This window comes from Pinus tabuliformis, chromosome 5_1, assembly GCF_031772625.1.
Source record: "Pinus tabuliformis cultivar Carrire ecotype Pingquan chromosome 5_1, CPIR1, whole genome shotgun sequence".
NCBI lineage: Eukaryota > Viridiplantae > Streptophyta > Pinopsida > Pinales > Pinaceae > Pinus > Pinus tabuliformis.
In genome coordinates, this window is record NC_142305.1 from 766,685,495 (window position 1) to 766,707,294 (window position 21,800).

General features: G+C 36.8%; 1 protein-coding gene across 1 annotated transcript; it reads left to right on the forward strand.

Annotated features, from left to right (window-relative positions):
- Window positions 1-241: 241 nt before the first annotated feature.
- On the forward strand, window positions 242-4,483 carry LOC149167182 (disease resistance protein L6-like). Its single transcript, XM_089430399.1, has 4 exons — window positions 242-1,043; window positions 1,136-2,334; window positions 2,435-2,637; window positions 2,739-4,483. Exons 1-4 carry the CDS (start codon window positions 541-543, stop codon window positions 4,338-4,340), a joined length of 3,507 nt encoding a protein of 1,168 aa, XP_089286525.1. The 5' UTR covers window positions 242-540; the 3' UTR covers window positions 4,341-4,483.
- Window positions 4,484-21,800: the final 17,317 nt, after the last annotated feature.

Sequence of the window (21,800 nt, forward strand, 5' to 3'; positions counted from 1 at the left end):
GGTTGTCAAGGACCGTGTATTAATGGGCCTAGAGGGGTGGAAATATTGGTGGCCTATTTTTTCAATCAATGTACGGATCTGACCCGTTCACATGCAGTTTAGGCCGTGGAGATCTGCGAGGAAGTAAGCCGCAACACAGGAAGTAACGCTATGAAAGAAAAAGGAAGGACAGGTGGCATATGGAATCATTATTTTAGATTGTACTGCCATTCCCATTCTGTCCTCACCAGCTGACCGTCTCTGCCATCCAGGAATGGAATTTGATTGGCAAATTTGCCCATCGCCGGGTGGTTTGAATCAGATTGGGGAGGTGTGAAAACTGTGAAATTTAATGGATGAGTTGTTTTGAAATTCTAACCCATCTTGCCATCCTGTTTTGGACACCAGATGTAAGTGCTCTGAGACGGATTTTGATTTCATGTGACAGAACTAGCTGTAAGAACTGTGAAATAGATTTAAATTTTTGCTTGGGAGGGACAAGATACTTTAGTTCGCTTATCTATCCATTTGTGCTACGCTTCTGCTTGTATCTGTGTTGCAATGGCAAACCTGCAAACATCTACCGTTCATCCCTCCGTCGACACCCCCTCCACATCCGGTGGCTACTACTACGATGTGTTTATCAGCCACCGTGGCCCGGACCTTAAAAACACCTTTGCCAGCCACGCTTACCATCGCCTTCTTTCTCATGGATTGCGACCATTTTTCGATAGGGAAGAATTGCGGGAGGGAGAGTCGTTACTTCCTCAAATTGAAGGCGCCATCAGAACTGCCCCTGCTCATATCGCCATCTTCTCTCCTCGATATGCCGAGTCGAAGTGGTGTCTTGATGAACTTTCTCTTATATGCAAGTCTGGGGCTACTATTATCCCAGTCTTTTATAATGTGAAACCTTGTGAGCTTAGATGGACAGGGCGGTATGCTGAAGCCCTGACTATTCATGAACAGAAAGGCAGATACGACCCTGGAACGCTTGAAGATTGGAGAAAAGTTCTCAAAGACGTCTCGGAGATAAGCGGTTTTGAACTCGAAACCTACAATGGGTTGGAACTCTTAGCCCTCTCTGCTCATATTATTAATCTAACTGGTATTGATATACATCTAATGTTTTGTTGGCTGTATTTTGAATTTACAGTGACGAGGGGAAGCTGTTGGATGATCTCGTGAAATGCGTCCTTAAAAAGCTCAGAAAAACAGGTTTGAATGTGGCAACATATCCAACCGGTCTTGAAGAGAAAGTAGCAGACTTTGAAAAGATCCTGTCATTGCAAGAGGGGCAGAGTGGAAAAGTGAAGGTCATGGGAATTGTGGGCATGGGTGGAATAGGCAAGACAACACTAGCCAAAGAACTCTTCAATAAGAAGAGTTCCAATTTTGGTGAGTCCTGCTTCTTATTTGATGTTAGGGAGAATGCAAGTAGAAGGTCTTTAAATTCCTTGCAAGCCAAACTAATAAAAGACTTAGTTCATAGAGAGGTGCAGATAGATCACATTGATGAAGGCACAGAGGTGCTCAAAACCTCTCTCAAAACTTCTCCCCACGCTTTAGTAGTTATAGATGATGTAGATCATGCAGATCAGTTGAATGCCTTTTTGCCATTAAAGGACGTCCTTCGTTCTGATAGCCTAATTTTGGTTACATCTCGTTACAAGGATGTCCTCATAAGCTCAGGATTAGTAGAATCGTCAATCTATAGATTGACTGGTCTCAATGAACAACACTCTCAACAGCTCTTTTGCTCTTATGCCTTTTGCAATCCTCATTCACCTTCAGAATTCAAAGATCTCGTAGATGAATTTTGTAGGGCCTGTGATGGATTGCCCTTGTCTTTGAAAGTCTTTGGCGGTCTTCTGTGTGGAAAGAGGGACAAATCTTATTGGGAAGGGCTATTGAATAAACTTCGCCAAATAAAACTTCCAAATGAGATTCAGCAAACACTCAAACTCAGTTACGATGCACTAGAGGAAGAGGAAAAGCAAATATTCTTAGACATTGCCTGTTATTTCATTGGAGAGAACAGGGATATGGCGATAAGAATATGGGATGGATCAGGCTGGAACGGTCTGGTGGGCCTTGCAAATCTCCAGGACAAGTGCCTCGTTGAGGTTGACACAGAAAATACCATAAAAATGCACGATCACCTGAGAGACCTGGGAAGACAAATTGTGGATCAGCAGAAGGCTTCAGGAGTAATCCCGCATCGTCTTTGGCGACTGATCGAGAACATCCCTGATTTGTGGCGGGAATATTCTGTAAGTGCTTCAGTTCTTCATACAACAAAAGTGATTCAATTCTTCATACAACAAAAGCAGATCTTGTTTCTCTGTTTAATTTGTTTGTTGCTTGTTTTTAACGAATGAACAGGTAATAACTGAGGTGCGCGGAATTAGGACGATTGCTGGTCGCCAATGGAAGATGGGATATAATTCAGAAGGGTCGTCATCATTGAAAATGAAAATGCGGTCTCCTTCAATGCAGTCCCCTTCACCGTATCGTTTCAGTAAGTTACAACTTGTTGCAACTAAAGGTGATGATTTAAAAAGCATATTGAGTAGGGTTGAGTTGCCAAATTTGATATGGCTACGCTGGAGTGACTGTCCGTACAACTGCCTGCCTCCCTGGCTTCTGATGAAGAATGTAAGGGTTTTAGAAGTGAGCGGAAACAAATTGAATACACTGTGGAGAGAATCTCAGGTGAAATCTAACTCTGGTTCTGTGCTTATTCTTTTTGTTATTAGAAGTTGCTACATGTTACGGTACATTATCGTTACTGGTATAGTAATACAGGGTCCAGAATGAGTTTGAGGGCTTTTGTAGATGAAAATATCAAATCGACGAATATTGCGTTGCAGGCACCTCTAGCGTTGCGAGAGTTGACTATTTATTCTCCTCTTCAAAAATTTCCACAGTCGTCTGCTGCGCAGCTGACACATATCGAAAAGATTGTGGTGAAGCAGAGTAATCTCAAGTATTTACCAGAAGAATTTTGTCTTCTGCGCTCGCTGAAATACCTCGATCTTTCTCTTTCCAAACTTTTGCAAAAGCTTCCATATTCTTTCGGGGATTTAACAAATCTCCAACACCTCGATCTTTCTGATACCTCCAGTTTGCAAATGCTTCCAAATTCCTTCGGGTGTTTAACAAATCTCCAACACCTCGATCTTTCTTTGTCCTCGAGTTTGCAAATGCTTCCAAATTCCTTCGGCAATTTAAGTCGCCTGAAACATCTGAATCTGCGAAATTGCTCCAATCTGACCATGTCGGATAAAACATTTGCAAAAATCAGCTCTCTTGAATATTTAAACCTTTCAGGATGCACTGGCGTGGATGTAATACCTCCCCTTGTTGCACATCAGCCGTCCCTAGAAGAACTATATCTGGTCAATACACGTTTACAAGAATTGCCTGGGGATATCGGAAACCTCAGCAGTTTGGAATTATTTAGGGTGGAAAGCCCTTTCTTGAATATACTACCACATTCGCTGGGTCACCTGAACAGCTTGAAGCACTTGGTGTTGTATAGATGTGTCGAATTGAAATTTCTGCCGGATTCGTTGGGACTGCTGACTCAGCTGTCAGAGTTGAAGATAGAAACATGTGGAATAGAGTCCTTACCGGCAGAAATGGAGAAATTGAGCAACCTGGTAAAGTTAACAGTAAAATCCTGTCCGATACGCGAGCTGCCATTGAAAAGCGGGGTGGAAGGAGCACTGTCCCGACTGGAATACTTAGAGCTGGAGCGAACAGAAATATCGAAGATATCTTTGGTTGAGGGTGTTTGTCCCAGCCTTAAACATCTCAACATCGATGTTTGCAATGATCTGGTGGAGGTTGGAGCACTGCCACCGACACTCATAAAACTGTGTGTGAGTAATTGTCATAAGTTGAGGAAAATGGAAGGGCTTTATAATCTTACAAACCTTCAAGAACTAGACATCTCCTGGTGTAAAGAGTTGGAGGAGCTGCCGTGTCTTGAAAGGTTAATATCTTTGAAGAAGTTCACAGCTCTTCTTTGCTCAAAATTAAAAAGAATAAGGGGGTTAGGGCAGCTCGCACAGCTTCAAGTAGTTAATGTGTCTAATTGCCATGTTTTAGAAGAGCTTGCAGGTGTTGAGGGTTTGATGCTGCTAGAGAGGCTTAATATTCGTGGCTGTCGCAAACTGCTGTGGTGTACAGGAGTGCTGGAGCAGTTGCGCGAACGATTGAAAGGAGGCCTGGAGGATACTGGCGTGGAGAAGGTTTCGGTATATAACCACTTCATGGATTATGCAACAGGTGAGAGGAGCAGCAAGGGAGCTATCTGGATCATTCCCGATAATTCAATGTCAAATGATCATTAGAGTTGCAGTGAGGTTACCGGAATTATTTTTCATTTGTTATTTCAAATTTATAGACAATGAATTGAATAAAGAAATGTAGATTTAATGGTACGTTATACGGAATCTAATGTATGCCTGAGCTGAGCCATTTAATTTTTAATTTTTCAATGGTGTTTGTTTTGTATTTCTTAAGTTCATTTATCTAAAATAACCGATACATTACTTTTTAAAAATATTTATTTATGTATTGATTTTATTTTATTTATTAAGTTTAATATTTTTAAAGTAAATTTGTGTAAATGATTAAAAAAAATACCATTTAAAAAATCTATATTTGTAAATAAAATTTACTTGACAGGAATATAAATTCATTCCATTTTCACTTATTAATTCATTTAAATTTATTTTTTTAATGTTACCTAGTCAGACAAACAAATCACTTAAAATACGGTACTCGCTATCGTGATCTAATTTATCAATATGAAGCATGATTAAGGAATGGTTGAAGGTTGCATTAGATTCTCGAGGAACTTAGCTGATCCTTAGCTCATCCATCTTATTATGCTATATGTCATTAGCATTAGTTAATCGTTAGTATGTATATATAGTTAATTGAATAACAATCTAAATAATAATTTATTTGAATAATATTTCAATATAAATATAAATATTAGTTTAGTTTAGTTGGAATAATATTTATTTATTGCTTTTATTCATATTAATTTTATTTTGTTGTTCTATATTTTATCATGTTCATTCATACATCAGGTTTTAAAATTGTTTAAAACATAAGTGAATATGTTGTTTTAGATTAAGTGGGAAGAGAGATTTTTTATTTAATGTAGGCTTGTAGGCATATGGTGGTTGAGGGTGTCCATGGGGCAAGGTAGTTTTTAGGTATTGCAAAGGTGTTATATGTATTTGAAATGAAATGTTTTGTTGTTTAACAAATGACCACACAATCAATAATGGTGAAAGTCTTTTTTGAAAGTAAAATTTGATAGTAAGGTTGTGCTTTCATCCCTTGTTACGATCAATTAAATCCTTTTTATGGAAACCGAGATTGAGAACTATAGCCTTTGTGTCACATTCTTTTGCATGTACTAGTTATCCTAACCCCACCTTTTATCTATATTTATGTATATGTATTTCTAATTTTGTATGGGTTAAATTGTTGTTTGCCAATTCCATGCATTCGGAAAATTCGATCGCTTAATCCAATATGTTATGGTAGAGGACTTTGCTATTTCAAGGGGCTTTCCTACAAGCAATGTTTTTCCACCATCTAATGCTCTTTTTGAGAAGGTTATTTTCACTAGAAAAGCTTAGGTTTCAAGGTTTCTATAATAGTGGGGAACCATATATCACCACACTATACATGATCCCTCCATGAAACGTCATAGGAATTTGTACATTTCCCTTTTTTGATTACACAAGAAGAGAATTACAATTAATTTATGAATGTGTATATTTCCCTTTTTTCATTACACAAAAAGAGGATTACAATTAATACCATTATTGAACTCAACCAATCAACAAAGTCTCCTATTTGGAAACACACATCTCATTCCTCAAATGTAAATAATCTTCTTGATGCTTTGCCCCTTAAATGTAAATAATTATATGGTACAAGGATGAAATAACACATTTCTATTTAAAGGATAGTAAAAATACTCTTAGGACAAATTGAACTTAAGGATCACAACCTATCACATCTCTCTTAATGTGAGTGACTTTGAGTTTAAACAATAAGAAAATAGGATTAACCTACGGTTAGATTTCTTTCTTATATTATTGCAAAGACAAACTTCATTAGAGAAATTTTGAGGCTCAAAATGGCCTCCTAAAGAATATTATAAAATAATAGTGGAAATAATAAAATAAGATTATATTACCTCATCAAATTTTGGAGGGAAAAAAATAAGAAAAAATTACTTTTTCGATTCGTATTTTCAACTTATCTCCATGTGATTTTATTGAAATTTCAAGTGGGAGCACTCGTTGGATGCATAATTTAATTTTGCATCCAAAGGATATCTATGTTGCATACTTTTGATGGACTCTACTATATGAAAAATGTGAAGTACATTAAAAGCTTGATTGCAATCACATTTTTCATGTATTTCACATTTTTTCTTGTAGTAGGGTCCATCCGAAGTATGCAACATGGGTATGCCTTGGATGCAAAATTTAATTTTGCATTCAATGAGTGTTCTTACTTGAATTTTGAGTAAAATTGTAGGGAGATAAGTTGAAAATACGAGTTGAAAAAAGTAGTTTTTAATTTATTTATCATTTTATTTTTTTTATTACAAAAATGGTGAGTTGGGTATGCCTTAGATGCAAAATTTAATTTTGCATTCAATGAGTGTTCTTACTTGAATTTTGAGTAAAATCGTAGGGGAGATAAGTTGAAAATACGAGTTGAAAAAGTAGTTTTTTATTTATTTATCATTTTACCTTTTTATTACAAAAATAGTGAGTTATTCCTGATGGTTGACATCATCATATTGGTTTTTATTATTTCTTACAAAGTTTATTTTTGTAGTATGTTTTTGTTTTGATGCCCATTTTTTTCCTTAAAATGTCAATGAAAAGATCTATACCTTGAGACAATTCACTTATATAGGTCTACAAATGGAAATGTGTATACATAAATATATTTCTTAGTGAATTTTGATCTATGGGATGAAGAGTTATGCCAAGAGGAAATTCACCTTTATAGGTCTACAAATAGAAATGTGTGTACATAAACCTCTTTCTTAGTGAATGCATGAGATGTACTAGATTGAAGAGGGGTGAATTATTGCAATAGCATATCCCTATGTTAGGATGCTTGTGCAATTGTTCATTTATGTTGGATCATTTTTATGATTCACAATCTTATAAAAAAAACTCCATGTCTAAGTACTAGGGGTAGAAATAAAAAGAGGCATTATAATACCATAAGAAAATGGATATGTACAAAATCTAGTAAAATAGGGGGTATTTTAATTGGATATTTGATATGGATGAGGGTTGAACAAAAGGATTTTGTGAGGTATTTTTCAATATCTAGGTTAATTAGAAGTATTCTTCCATATTTCATAAGAAAACATGCTATGTCATAAGTTCACTTAGTGAAGCCCCTTTGATTAAAGTAAACCCTTCTCAATTGGATAAGAGTAGTGTTGGGTCATTAAATACACTTGTCCATAAAAAAAAAATTGTATGAAAATTAGGGCTCCAAATATAATCTTCCATTCCAAGCATAAATACATTACATGAACAACAATAATCCTAAACATTAATATAGTTTAGTCCTCATACATGGTTAAAATTTATCACTAATCTATTTCTCTCTGGAATAATAAAAAAATTTAAGTTGCATTCCATAGAGTTGAAGTCCAAAATAAAATAATTATCCATGGTTATGTAAACTACTAAATCAATTAAAACTAAAGGCTATCATTTAACACCTAACATTTAACGTATATATTTTTCCACACATAACTATATAAAATAAAATTTACAATATCCAAAACTATAATATAGTTCTATTTCATTCATTATATATATATATATATATATATATATATATATATAATTTATAATTTTCCTTTTAATTTTCACAATTTTTAAAATCTATTTCTACCAAAACTATACCAATGTACTTTTCTCTGTCATTTAATTTTTTAATTGAATGTAATTGTGCACACTTCCCTAACCTCTCTTCCCCCTCTTTGTTAGTCACTGCGAATAATAGAACAAGAATAGTTCATAACTCAAACACAAAGAACAATATCCAACATTCAAAAAAGGTGATAAAGACTAAATGCATTTAGAGAGAAACTAAATTCAACTAAAAGATTCATAAAAATACAAAAACTACATAAGCAAAATTCGTTTCTTCCCCCTCTTCTTAAACCAGATAACGTCAATAAACAATGCAATATAATGATTACAATTAATTTTGTAATACCAAATAAGAAATAACTATATATATATATTCAGATTTTTGTGATTTATATTGATTTTTTGAAATTGACATTTAATCATATCATAAATATTTGTTGGTCGGTTTTGAACCCTCTAATGAAATTTATCATCAAGACCAAGATGAAAAGATCAATCTATTTTTAGGAATAAATAGCAGAGATGCATCATGTTACATAACTAACCATTAAAAATATGATATATTTTAATCAACAAAGAAACGTTAAGAAATAGTTTAATTAAGAAAATAATATGTATATATAAAAAATAAACATAAATAAATAAAAAGAAAAAAGAAATGGAACATCAATGTAATACCAAATAAGCATGTGTAATAACAACAATATCAATGCATAATAGATTCACAACATAAAAACATTATTGTGTCCTTTTTTCTCTGAATTTTTAGTGATTTATATTGATTCTTTGAAATTGACATTCGGATTAATCACATCATAAATATTTATTGGTCAACATTTCGAACCCTCTAATGAGGTTCATCATCAGGACCAAGATGGAATGTCAATCTATCCTTAGGAATAAATTGCAAAGCCATTAAAAATATGATATATTTTAATTAACAAAGGAACACTAAGAGAACGTTTAGTTAAGGAAAGAATATATGTATATATAAAAAATAAACATAAACAAAAAGAAAGAGAAATGAACGTTAATGAGGATAGGGGGGCCCTGTGAAGCTTGGACACCCCTTAGGTTAGTTTAAATCCCCTAAAAGTGGATCCCATATTCAACCCTTCCCCATGAGATTTGAATCTGAGACCTTGTAGCGACTAAAGCCCACACAAACCAATTGGTTTACACATCATGGGTAATATTTGTGCATTATGTTGGTCACAGATTGTCATTGATATCAATATGGCAATATTCAAGGAGTAGATAGAGCCAAGAGGAGCACACAGAGTTATCGGAGCCAAGAGGAGGAGACAGAGCCATCAGGGGAGCAAACAGAGCGAAGAGCAGACAGAGCCAATGGAGGCATGCAAATAAGTCATCGGAGAGCTTATATGCATGCAGGTAACAACTATAAACAACCATCAGAGCAACATAGGAACAAGCAAAGAGCCATCAGAGCAACAGAGGACGCAAACAGTCATCGGAGGAAGCAGACAGAGCCATTAGAGAAAACCTTATATATATGCGTTTAACACAAACGGAGGCCAAAACACATATATATGGCAAACACACTAACGGCGGAGAAGTTTATATATATATATATATATCGGCGACAACGCTAATCGGCGGTTCGGCTATGTGTCACCACCGAAACCTCTGATTGCGATAATGTACGCGGACTCGATGCGGCATTGTGTTATGGTTGAATGCAATATCACATCCACCCTATCGGGACTCTCACATCGCAATATCCAAAGGGCTGTTCTCCTGCTATGTGCCGATTGCGATGACACATGCAGACTCGATGCAGCATTGTGTTATGGTTGAATGCTATATCGCATCTGCCCATCGCAACAATACACAAAGGAATTACACTCTCCCGAACATCGATTGCGATGTAAGTCACGGACCCGATGGTCCGATTGCAACATGGTTCAATGTAATATCGCATCCGCTGTGTCGCTAGTCTCGAAGGGATGTTAAATCCGTCGATTGTGATGGAGCTATGGATCCGATACAGGAATATAAGCGGGTAAACTAAATTTGAAATCCACCATTAGTGTTTCTCGCCTATTTTTTCATATATTTTCCCGTGTAACCATGTTTGCTTGTGGGGTGGTTTTATGCCGAAAGGCTTACGATGGCGGTGTCCGATGGTTTTAGAAGGCTGAACGTCAGGCCAAATGGGATGATTCATGGCGATATTGATTGCGATTGGACGTGGCAATCCATTAAATGAAGCAGAGCTCTGTGTATGCCCACCATCATTGTTAAAGGAGCGCTCTTACAGTCATAACCAGTAAGATGTGTTCTCCGTGGAGTTTTGGACCTCTCAAATGAATCTATGTGTCCTCAGAAAGTCAGTGAACTTGCACAGCGCAGAGGAAGCTGAAGCAGGTGAGGAGGAAGCCAAAGAGCCAGCGAGTAAGCGGAAACGAATGGACAAAGGCATGAGAATGTATAAAAATAGTAAAAACAGAGAACTTTTGGTGTTGTTATTGTAGTGAAGAACCAGAACGTGAGGTAGCAGAAGCAGCAGAGGCAGGAGAGTAGGAGTGAGAGAACCTCAGCTGAATAGAGTGCAGTAGCATACTAGTGTATACCAAGATTGGGTTGGAGCCCAAGAGGTTGGAGCCTCAGAACTGAACAGGACTAAAGTCATTAGGGGTAGGTGCTCCTAAGTGTAGAACCACTGCTAAATAGAGTTGGTGCTCTGGAGGTTGGAGCCTCACGGAAGTCCAAGTTGGAGCTTGGCAACTATTCACAGTCAGATATATACTTATATTGTAGTTATTTCATTGCACTGTGTTGAGTTTTAATAAAAGCATTTATTCCAGTTGCTGGTTTCTGTGTTCTGTGTATACATATACATATCTATATATGCTTTTGGAAATCACTAGAACAATTAAAAAGATTGTAAGAAACACTGATTCACCCCCCCCGCTTAGTATTTCCAACAATTGGTATCAGAGCAAGCTTCTTCATACTAGCCTAACAGCTTGAAGAAGGATCCGCAGCCATGATGAGAAATCACGAAGCATTCGGAAGACCTCCTTTGTTCGATGGCACTAACTTTTGTTTCTGGAAGAAAAGAATGACCTACTACTTAATGTCCCTTGGACCTGAAGTATGGCATTTTGTTCAAAATGAATACCGAACGACTTCCACTCTTCCAACAGACCTAGACGAGAGGAAAGCCTACATCGCAAATGCAAAGGCCATGAACTCCATCATCGGTGGAATCACTGATTCCGAGTTTACAAAAATCATGTATTGTACCTTTGCCAAAGAAATGTGGGAGAAGCTAGTTGGCTTGTACGATGGAGACTCAAAAGTAAAACAGGCAAAGCTTCAAACTCACAGAAGACAATTTGAAATTGTGAGGATGGAAGATGAAGAAGATATTGCAACATACCTCCTTCGAGTAGCTGAAGTGGTAAATTCCCTGAAAGGATTGGACGAAAAAGTTGAAGAAAGTACCATTGTTCAAAAGGTATTAAGGTCTCTTCCAGATAGATTTGACTCCAAAATAAGCGCTATAGAAGAAGCAAAGGATCTAGATACCCTCAAAATGGATGAACTCCATGGAATTATCACTGCTTATGAAATGAGGAAAGGTGGCCCAAGCTCCAAAGATGCAGCATTCAAGGCCTCAAAGTCAAAGAAGGGGAAAGAAAGGAATGACTGTAGTGATGAGTCAGATGTGGAATCCGAATTGGCTCAATTTGTACGAAAGCTGAAGAGAGGATTTAAGCTTAAAGGCAAGTATCCTCTTATCTGTTTTAAATGTGGTAAAATAGGTCATTATGTAGCAAAATGTCTTCATAAACATGACAGTGATGATGAAGGAAATTCTAAAATAATGGCACACAAAAAGAAAGGGTTCAATAAGAAAACCTTGTTCTCCAAGCAAGATGAGTCTGACGAGGATGAGTTTATGGTCATAAAAAAGAAATCAGATGAGGAAAGTGATCATGATGAAAGCCAAGAAACATTATTCATGGCACTCGCAGATGATGATGACTCAGGGCTGGAAGGAAATGTATATGAACTATTGATAAGCGACATTGAAGAAAATGAGAAATTACGGAACAAAATCATTTCTCTCAAAGTGGAAAACGAGGAAATAAGAAGGAGAGAAGATCTCTTGGAAGCAAAGCTTAAAGGAAAAGAAGAGACTTGTGAAGAACGTGAGGTTGAAATAGTGTCTCTGAGAAAGGAGTTGGAGCAAATTAAAAAGGGCTATAAAAGCTCTCAAATACTTGAGACTATTCTGAAGAATCAAAAACCTCAACATGACAAGTCTGGAATACGTTTCAAAGGAGAATCCTCAAGCACTAAGAATAGTGCGAAAAGCTATGCCGATGCACTTTCCTGCAACCTAAAAGATGAAAAAGTATGTTATCAAAAGTGCATCCCAGATCCCAAGAATGAAGAGAGAATTACTCCAAAGAAGAATGTGGAGTCGAATCATGGGCACTACAGCAAATACAAACCTGTACTCCACCAAGGGCCCATCGCAAATCCAAAGAATGAGGGAGGAGTAATTCCCAGGAAGGAAATCGACTCAAACCGTGGTTGCTTCAAGAAGTACAAAACCATCTTTCTTGGACACTGCTTTCACTGTAAAAACTTCGGTCATTAAGCCAGACATTGTATGGCTCGCAGAAGTGGAAAGACAAAGCTAAAGGACCGAATAATCAACTCATATGCCCCCAAAAGGCAGGGACAAATCAAAACCTACAATTCATTTGATCCCTTCACCAAATTTGATCTGATTTTCTCTTTCTGCTACAATAATGGACACTATGAACAAGACTGCCCACTCAAAGGAAGAAAGACGAGTAGCAAGAACTCCAGCATGGACAAATGCGGCCTGGATCTATATGCTCAAAATAATGGAAACCAGTGGTTTGTAGATAGTGGGTGCTCCAGACACATGATAGGAGACAAAAGGAAGTTTGTCTCACTGAGAAAAAAGGAAGGGAATGTGTCCTTTGGAAGCGGATCTGGCATAATTGCAGGAAAAGGAACAGTTACTCTGATCAATGGAAAAGGAAACGCTCAAGATGCTTTGCTGGTTGATGGACTTAAACACAACCTCCTGAGTGTCAGCCAAATCTATGATCAAGGACATAAGGTTGTTTTCAACACCAAAGACTGTGAAATAAGGAACTCTTCCTCAGGGAAACTTGTGGAAAAAGGGGTGAGAACACTAGACAACATTTACATTCTGAGCAAGATTCAAGAAAATAAATGCTACTTGAGTCAGACAGATGAGAGTTGGTTGTGGCACAAGCAACTTGGACTTACAAGCTTCGAAAATCTGATCAATATCAGCAAGATCAAAGCTGTACGAGATATCCCAAGGCTGTTCAAACCAAATGAAGCACTATGTGGTCCATGTCAACATGGAAAGCAGACCAGAATCAGCCACAAGACAAAGGAGCTCTATACGTTGAAGCCCTTGGAGATCATCCATGCTGATGTGTGTGGGCCAACTAGAAATCAAGAACTCGAAGGAGAAAGGTACTTTGTGTTATTTGTTGATGATTATACTAGAATGATGTGGATATATTTCATAAAGTATAAATCTGAAACTTTCGAGTGTTTTAAGAATCTAAAAGCCCTTGTAGAAAATGAAAAAGATTAAAAAATTAAGTGCCTCAGAACAGACATAGGAGGAGAATTCACATCAAACGAGTTTAGTGAGTTCTGTAATATTCATGGAATTAAAATTGAATTCTCGGCTACCAGAACACCTCAGCAAAATGGGGTAGTTGAAAGAAGAAACCGAACAGTCCAAGAAATGGAAAGAACTATGCTATTAGCAGCAAACTTACAACCTAAATTCTGGAGAGAAGCAGTAGGGACAACTGTCTATACACTGAATCTAACTCAATTAAGACCAAATTGTGAAAAAACTCCTTATGAGCTATGGAAAGGGAGACCTGCTTCGGCGAAGTACTTCAAGATCTTTGGAAGCAAGTGCTTCATAAAAATAAATGATGGCTCACCCGAAAAGTTTGATTCTCGGGTTGATGAAGGGATATTTCTTGGATACTCTACACTGAGCAAGGCTTACAAGTGCTACAATTATCGACTGAAGAAATTAGTGGAAAACATTGATGTAAAGGTTGATGAAGATCTTCCAGAAAGGGAAATTGAAGAACATGAAGACGACTCTCTCATTGAAGAAGAAGAACCTAAAGAAGAAGTGATAGATGAGGAAGAAGAAGAAGAAGAAGAGGAAAAAGAACCACCTAATACCCCTTCAAAGATGAAGTATGTCCAAAGACATCATCCAGAAGAGCAGATCATTGGCGATAGATATGAAGGTGTGCAGACCCGAAGAAGGATAACAATCACACCTAAGAGAAAAGTCATTGCCCTCCTATCTATGATAGAACCATAAACATTTGCAGAAGCAAGTAAGGATCCTCATTGGGTAAAAGCCATGGAAGAAGAAATGTCCCAAATTGAGAAGAACAAGACATGGGAGCTGGTACCTCGTCCAAAGGACAAAAACATAATAGGAACCAAATGGGTGTTCAAAAATAAAATGAATGAGGAAGGACAGGTTATCAGAAACAAGGCAAGACTTGTCTGCAAAGGCTATTCACAAATTGAAGGAATTGACTTTGAAGAGACATTTGAACCAATGGCCCATATGGAAGCTATCAGGATTTTCTTGGCATTTTCTTTCTCAAAAGGATTCAAAGTCTATCAAATGGACGTGAAATCAGCATTTCTAAATGGGGAACTCAAGGAGGAAGTCTACATGGAGCAGCCAGAAGGTTTTGATCTAACAACAGGAAAGGACTTAGTTTGTAAGTTGAAAAAGGCTTTATATGGGTTGAAACAAGCTCCTAGAGCTTGGTATGTAAGACTGGATCACTATTTACAACAACAAGGCTTCAAAAAGGGAGTGGTTGGAAGTAATCTATACATAAAGACAGATGAAGGTAAGCTACTAGTTGCTCTTGTTTATGTCGATGATCTGATTTTTGCTAGTAATAATGATGAAATGAGCCATGATTTTTCTCAAAGCATGTCAAAAGAGTTTGAGATGTCAATGATAGGAGAGCTGTCCCACTTCCTTGGAATTCAAGTATCCCAAACCAGAGCAGGATTGTGTATATCTCAAACCAAATATCTAAAAGACATGCTCAAAAAATATGGAATGGAGGACTGTGCACCCATGAGCACAACTATGACCACAAACTGCAAATTGAGAAAAGATGATGACTCCCCTCTTGTAGATGCAACTCATTACAGGTCAATGATTAGAGCCCTTCTATACTTAACAGCTACACGACCTGAAAAAATGCGAGCAGTAGGAATGGTGGGAAGATTTCAATCTGCTCCCAAACAATCCCATTTATTAGCTGTAAAAAGAATTCTTAGATATCTGAAGGGAACTTCTGATTTCGGTCTTTGGTACCCAAAGGACTCAACACTGACTGTAACTGCATACACCGATGCTAATTGGGCTGGAAGTATAGATGATTGGAAAAGTACTAGTGGAAATGCATTCTTCCTAAGAGATTGTTTGGTATCTTGGCTCAGCAAAAAACAATCATCCATATCATTATCCACAACCGAAGACGAGTATATTGCTGCAGCAGACTGTTGTACTCAGATACTATAGATGAAGGAAGCTCTAAAATATCTCGACATATGTACAGATCAACCAATTAGCGTCTATTGTGACAACACAAGTGCTATCAGTCTCAGCAAAAATCCAGTGATGCACTCAAGAACCAAACACATACCAATCAAGTATTATTTCCTCCGTGAGCAAGTCGGTGAAAAAAACATTGTCCTGGAATATATCAGTACTAAGGAGTAGATAACTGATATTTTCACAAAACCTCTTCCTCAAGAAGCATTCGAACATCTACTCAAAAGATGGGGGTTATTTCTTTATCATTACTCAAGTTCATTCATAAACATGTAGCAGGACAGGGGAGTAGTTTGACAGGGGGAGTCCGTATGCATTCCTTTTCCATTGATGTCAAAGGGGAAGAGAGCAGAAGAATATTGCCATCAATAACAAAGGGGGAGATTGTTGGACACAGATTGTCATTGATGTCAATATGGCAATATTCAAGGAGTAGACAGAGCCAAGAGGAGAACACAGAGTTATCGGAGCCAAGAGGAGGAGACAGAGCCACCAGAGGAGAAAACAACGCAAAGAGCAGACAAAGCCAATGGAGGCATGCAAATAAGTCATCGGAGAGCTTATATGCATGCAGGTAACAGCTATAAACAACCATCGAAGCAACAAAGGAACAAGCAGAGAGCCATCAAAGCAACAGAGGACGCAAACAGTCATCGGAGGAAGCAGACAAAGCCATTAGAGAAAACCTTATATATATGCGTTTAACGCAAATGGAGGTGGAAGGCTTATACATATATGCATTTACCCATCGGCGGGCAAACGGAGGCCAAAACACATATATATGGCAAACACACTAACGGCGGAGAAGTTTATATATATATATATATATATATATATCAGCATATATATATGTATATCGGTGACAACGCTAATTGGTGGTTCAACTATGTGTCACCATCGAAACCTCTAATTGCGATAATGTACATGGACTCGATGCGTCATTGTGTTATGGTTGAATGCAATATCGCATCCACCCTATCGGGACTCTCACATCGCAATATCCAAAGGGCTGTTCTCCTGCTATGCGCCGATTGCGATGACGCATGCGGACCCGATGCGGCATTGTGTTATGGTTGAATGCTATATCACATCCGCCCATCGCAATAATACACAAAGGAATTACACTCTCCCGAACACAGATTGTGATGTAAGTCATGGAGCCGACGGTCCAATTGCAACATGGTTCAATGTAATCTCGCATCCGCTGTGTCGCTAGTCTCGCATGGATGTTAAATCCGTCAATTGCGATGGAGCTATGGACCCGATACGGGAATAGAAGCGGGTAAACTAAATTTGAAATCCGCCATTAGTGTTTCTCGCCTGTTTTTTCATATATTTTCCTGTGTAACCATGTTTGCTTGCGGGGTGGTTTTAAGCCGAAAGGCTTACAATGGCTGTGTCCGATGGTTTTAGAAGGCTGAACATCAGGCAAAATGGGGTGATTCATGGCGATATTGATTGCGATTGGATGTGGCAATCCATTAAATGAAGCAGAGCTTTGTGTATGCCGACCATCATTGTTAAAGGAGCGCTGTTACAGTTGTAACCAGTAAGATGTGTTCTCCATGGAGTTTTGGACCTCTCAAATGAATCTACGTGTCCTCAGAAAGTCATTGAATTTGCACAACGCAGAGGAAGCTGAAGCAGGCGAGGAGGAAGCCAAAGAGCCAGCGAGTAAGCGGAAGCGAATGGACAAAGGCATGAGAATGTACAAAAACAGCAAAAACAGAGAACTGTTGGTGCTGTTATTGTAGTGAAGAACCAGAGCGTGAGGTAGCAGAAGCAGCAGAGGCAGAAGAGGTAGCAGAAACGGCGGAGGCCGTAGAAGTAGCAGAGGTAGGAGAGTAGGAGTGAGAGAACCTCAACTGAATAGAGTGCAACAACATACTAGTGTATACTAAGATTGGGTTGGAGCCCAAGAGGTTGGAGCCTCAAAACTGAACAGGACTAAAGTCATTAGGGGTAGGTGCTCCTAGTGCAGAACCACTGCTAAACAGAGTTGGTGCTTTGGAGGTTGGAGCCTCATTGAAGTCCAAGTTGGAGCTTGGCAACTATTCACAGACAAATATATACTTATATTGTATTTATTTCATTGCATTGTATTGAGTTTTAATAAAAGCATTTATTCCAGTTGCTGGTTTCTGTGTTCTGTGTGTACATATACATATCTATATATGCTTTTGGCAATCAGTAGAACAATTAAAATGATTGTAAGAAATATTGATTCAGCCCCCACTCTCAGTATTTCCAACACATTATATGTTAGTTGATATAATATTGTTGAAAGTACTTTGTATGTCCTTAACCTATACTAATTTTTATCAACATACCTTTATGGGTATGCACCCATATTAATGACTCATAATTTTGGCTTTACATTATTTACTTGTACTCTTAGAACATCACAAAACTATATGTATAACTAATTAAAAATCATCAATCATCTTGATCAAATAAATTTAACATATAATCATTTAAAACAATCATTCAATATTACCCATTATACTTTTTATTATCACAAATATTTATTCATATTACACTTAAAGAACATTCAAAGATTAAATTTCTAAATACAATTATTTTTATCAATCAAAATTAAAAAAAATATAACTCATTTGAAATCTTATAAAATTTTCAAAACAATTTTATTTAAATATCAAGTTATCATTAAATCTCAATTTAACATATATATTTATATAAAAATTATCAAATTAAATTATCTACCCACACCCATACATCTCCCACATACATACATATATCACACTATATTATTAATACCTGCTCCATAAAATTTAACATATAATCACTTAAAATGTAATACTTTAAATAAATATAAACCTATAAAAAATATTTACTAACCTACGCAATACGACTTCTGAATTATGTCATGAAGATAAAATCTTAAATATAAAACATTACACTGTAAAAAAATAGGCCTATCGAATAACATATAACAACCAACTGTTACATTTTATATTTTATTGTGTCGTTTTTTATTACATAGTTTTTAATTAAATAAGTTATTAAATTTATTTTATTGATAAATTATCTTATAGTCCAGTATGAATAGATGTTATCGCGAAACATTATATTTAAAAATTATAAATTAGTCTTTACATTAATAGATTAAATAATATTGCCCACAGGGCTTTGGATTGACGGTGAATGGGTGCGCTGTTAAGGCACTCCTTGCGATAGGTCACTGGTTCAAATCCCCCGTGGGTACTTAGGTTAGTCTTAACTAGAAAAAAAAATAGATTAAATAATATTAATAATAATAAAAAATTAATATTTATATTAATAAATTAAATAATAATATTAAAAGAATTTTTTAATATTAATTATATATAAAAAATATTTTAATTTCCAGCTCAGTGATATATCAATTTTGTATAAAAAAAATAAAGTAATTGAAAATAAAAAATTATAATTTAGTTCATAATTGTTTTAATTTTAGAAATATTTAAATCTTTTATTAGTTAACCTAGAGTTATAACCTAGAGTTGATATGTGACATCTAAAAATAATGTTAATATCAAATTATAAAATAATTGAAAGCAAAAAAATCTTAATTTTGGTTAAAATTGATTTTTACATTTAATATGAGAGAGATGTGTGGTGTTTATTACAATATTGATATTGCAATTCAATGTTAAAGAGATGCGTATTTAATTTAATGTTCAGTTAACACATACACACATAAATATGTGAGTGTTGGCTATAAATAAAATAATTTTTTTTATTTTTATTTATGCACATTAAGTTATATATATAGAGAGATGTTTTTTCATTCACGGTATCAAGGGGATTTATAACATCAATGTTGAATATGGAGTTGACATATTAAGAACAAAAAATTCAATGCAAATATATCTCCAGAGAGAGAAAGTCTCTCTCTCTCGCTCTTTCTCTTGAGTTATCTCGAGTGGTAAAGTGAATGAATGAAGCGGGTATGAGAGTTTTATTAAAAGAGAAAGTTGGGATCCAACTTGGAACCGTTACATCTCTTCAAAGCTTCCAATATTCCTTAAGGGTTTGAGATTGAGCATAATGGATCAATCCAGTCCCTCAAGCAATTGCCCCATGATATAAAAAATTTAGTTCCATTCCACCTAAATTTTTTCCAAAATACTCCCAAGATCCAAATACATTTACATTCCATTTTCACTACTTTTTGATTTGATTTTGACTTGGTTCTCTTTTTCCTTCAGGAAATGCCCTTCTTCCTCACTTGAGTTGAACCCGTGTTTTCTACTACATCCGGTGTGTCATTCTTCAATGAATGAGCCCTATCGTCTTTGGTTTCTTCCTCATCTACTTGATCTGCCCAGGAAATTTATTTTCCATCTTTGTTCCTTGAGGATTTGAAGGGGGATTAGACTTTCACCAGGGTTTGGTACGTTTCCACTAACACTAAATTTGGAGGGTCCTCATTGACAAGCATTTATTCCTAACTAATTTTTGTTTCCTTCGGTGGATTTTCTTTGACAAGAACTTCTTCCTCTTTGTCTTTTGTTTATTTCTTACCCTAAGCCTTTTCTTCTTTGTACACTGTATAATGTTCACTTTGAGCTCCTTCCCAACATTTGGAACTCTAGATATTTTCTGGACTCTGTTATTCTACAAACGCTTGGGGAAATTTTTGATTACATGCCCTATTTCATAACGTACTGGACATTGAAATAAAACATTTTCATAATCAATATTCTAAACCATACATAGTATAGAGCAATCAAATTTATTTCGCTAGGAAAACCCTTATTGAAATCCATCTTGACACATATTAAAGCATATGTGGTATTACAAAAAATTTCATTTTCTAGGATGTTGCGATAAAAATTCCCTATGCATTTCCAATGGAAGATAATGATGGGAGATTCCAAAGATGTAGAGGAAGCTTCGAAATCCTTACCTAGATTGGATTCGTGGATATTGAAACCATAATTAGATCAAAGGTGGGATACCAAGTGATGCAGGAGCATCGACATTAGCCAGCAATGTGGAGGATTGTCCACATGTTGTGGCTAATCACAGTAAATTTCATCGACTATTACCGAGAAGGATGACTTCTCAAATTGTTAGTTATTGTAATAAATAAGGCATTGTTTTATTTAGATTAGGGATAATATTTGTTAGCTTAGGTGTGCATGAGAGCTAAGAGATAGACGATTGCTGTTAGATCTCTTAAAAATAGAATATTGTTGCTAGAGATTGTTAGAGAAATTATTGAGTTAAAAAAGAGGACAAATGTGGTGAGTGAGAGGTAGGAGTGAGGTTTGGAGTGGAGCGAGAGCTCAAAGTGTGTTGTGGACTGTATTTGGGTAACAGAGGTCATTTCATGGTGTAATCTGGCCAAAGGCCGAGACTCTGAGTTTTATTTATGAGCAATTTCAATATTTTGTGCAACGTTTTGTTAAAGCGGCCCGTGGAGGTCTTGTGTGTTTAAATTACCTTTTTAAAGTTCATGCAATTCGATCTGTCTGTGCGTTTATTCATAACCGAAAGCAATCTTGTGTTTAAAGCCAATCTGGGTTAACTAGAGTCCGAGAGCGGAGAAGCCATTAACATAGAGAATCGACGCCGAAACCTTTAGCAGAGCACTAGGCGGACTTGAAATAATATTAAGTTTGCCTTTGAACTTATCGGGTCCGGGTAACATCATCGCATCGGCATATCGGCGACAGCGGAGCGATATCGCATCGGAAGACTTAAAAATGAAAGCGGACGCGATATTTTATATATCGGGTTGAATTCCCAAGTCGGGTCCGGTTCTATATCGGCGGATGCATATATGTGTATAGCGCATCGAGCGATCGCCAATCGCCGACGAAATACTATTGGGCGGAGGTGGATGCGATAGAAATATCAACTGTGGTGAATTGTAGATCGGGTCTGCAACCTCATCGGGGGTCATCGGGTCCGCGGTATAATGTTTATGGTGGTGACGGCCGATATCGGACCTGCCGATAGATTATAAAGGCACATATATATATTTATAAGTCCGGCATTTTGGAAAAGCGGGGTTTGGTATTGTTCCATATAATTATATATATGTGGGCACGACTATAAAACGGGGGGTTTTATATGGTTTCCACGTATTTATGGTGGGTCGCTCCCGATACACGTATTTATGATGGGTCGCTCCCAATAGATGGATGATGGTGCTTGCGAGCTTTAAAGCTCGGGTG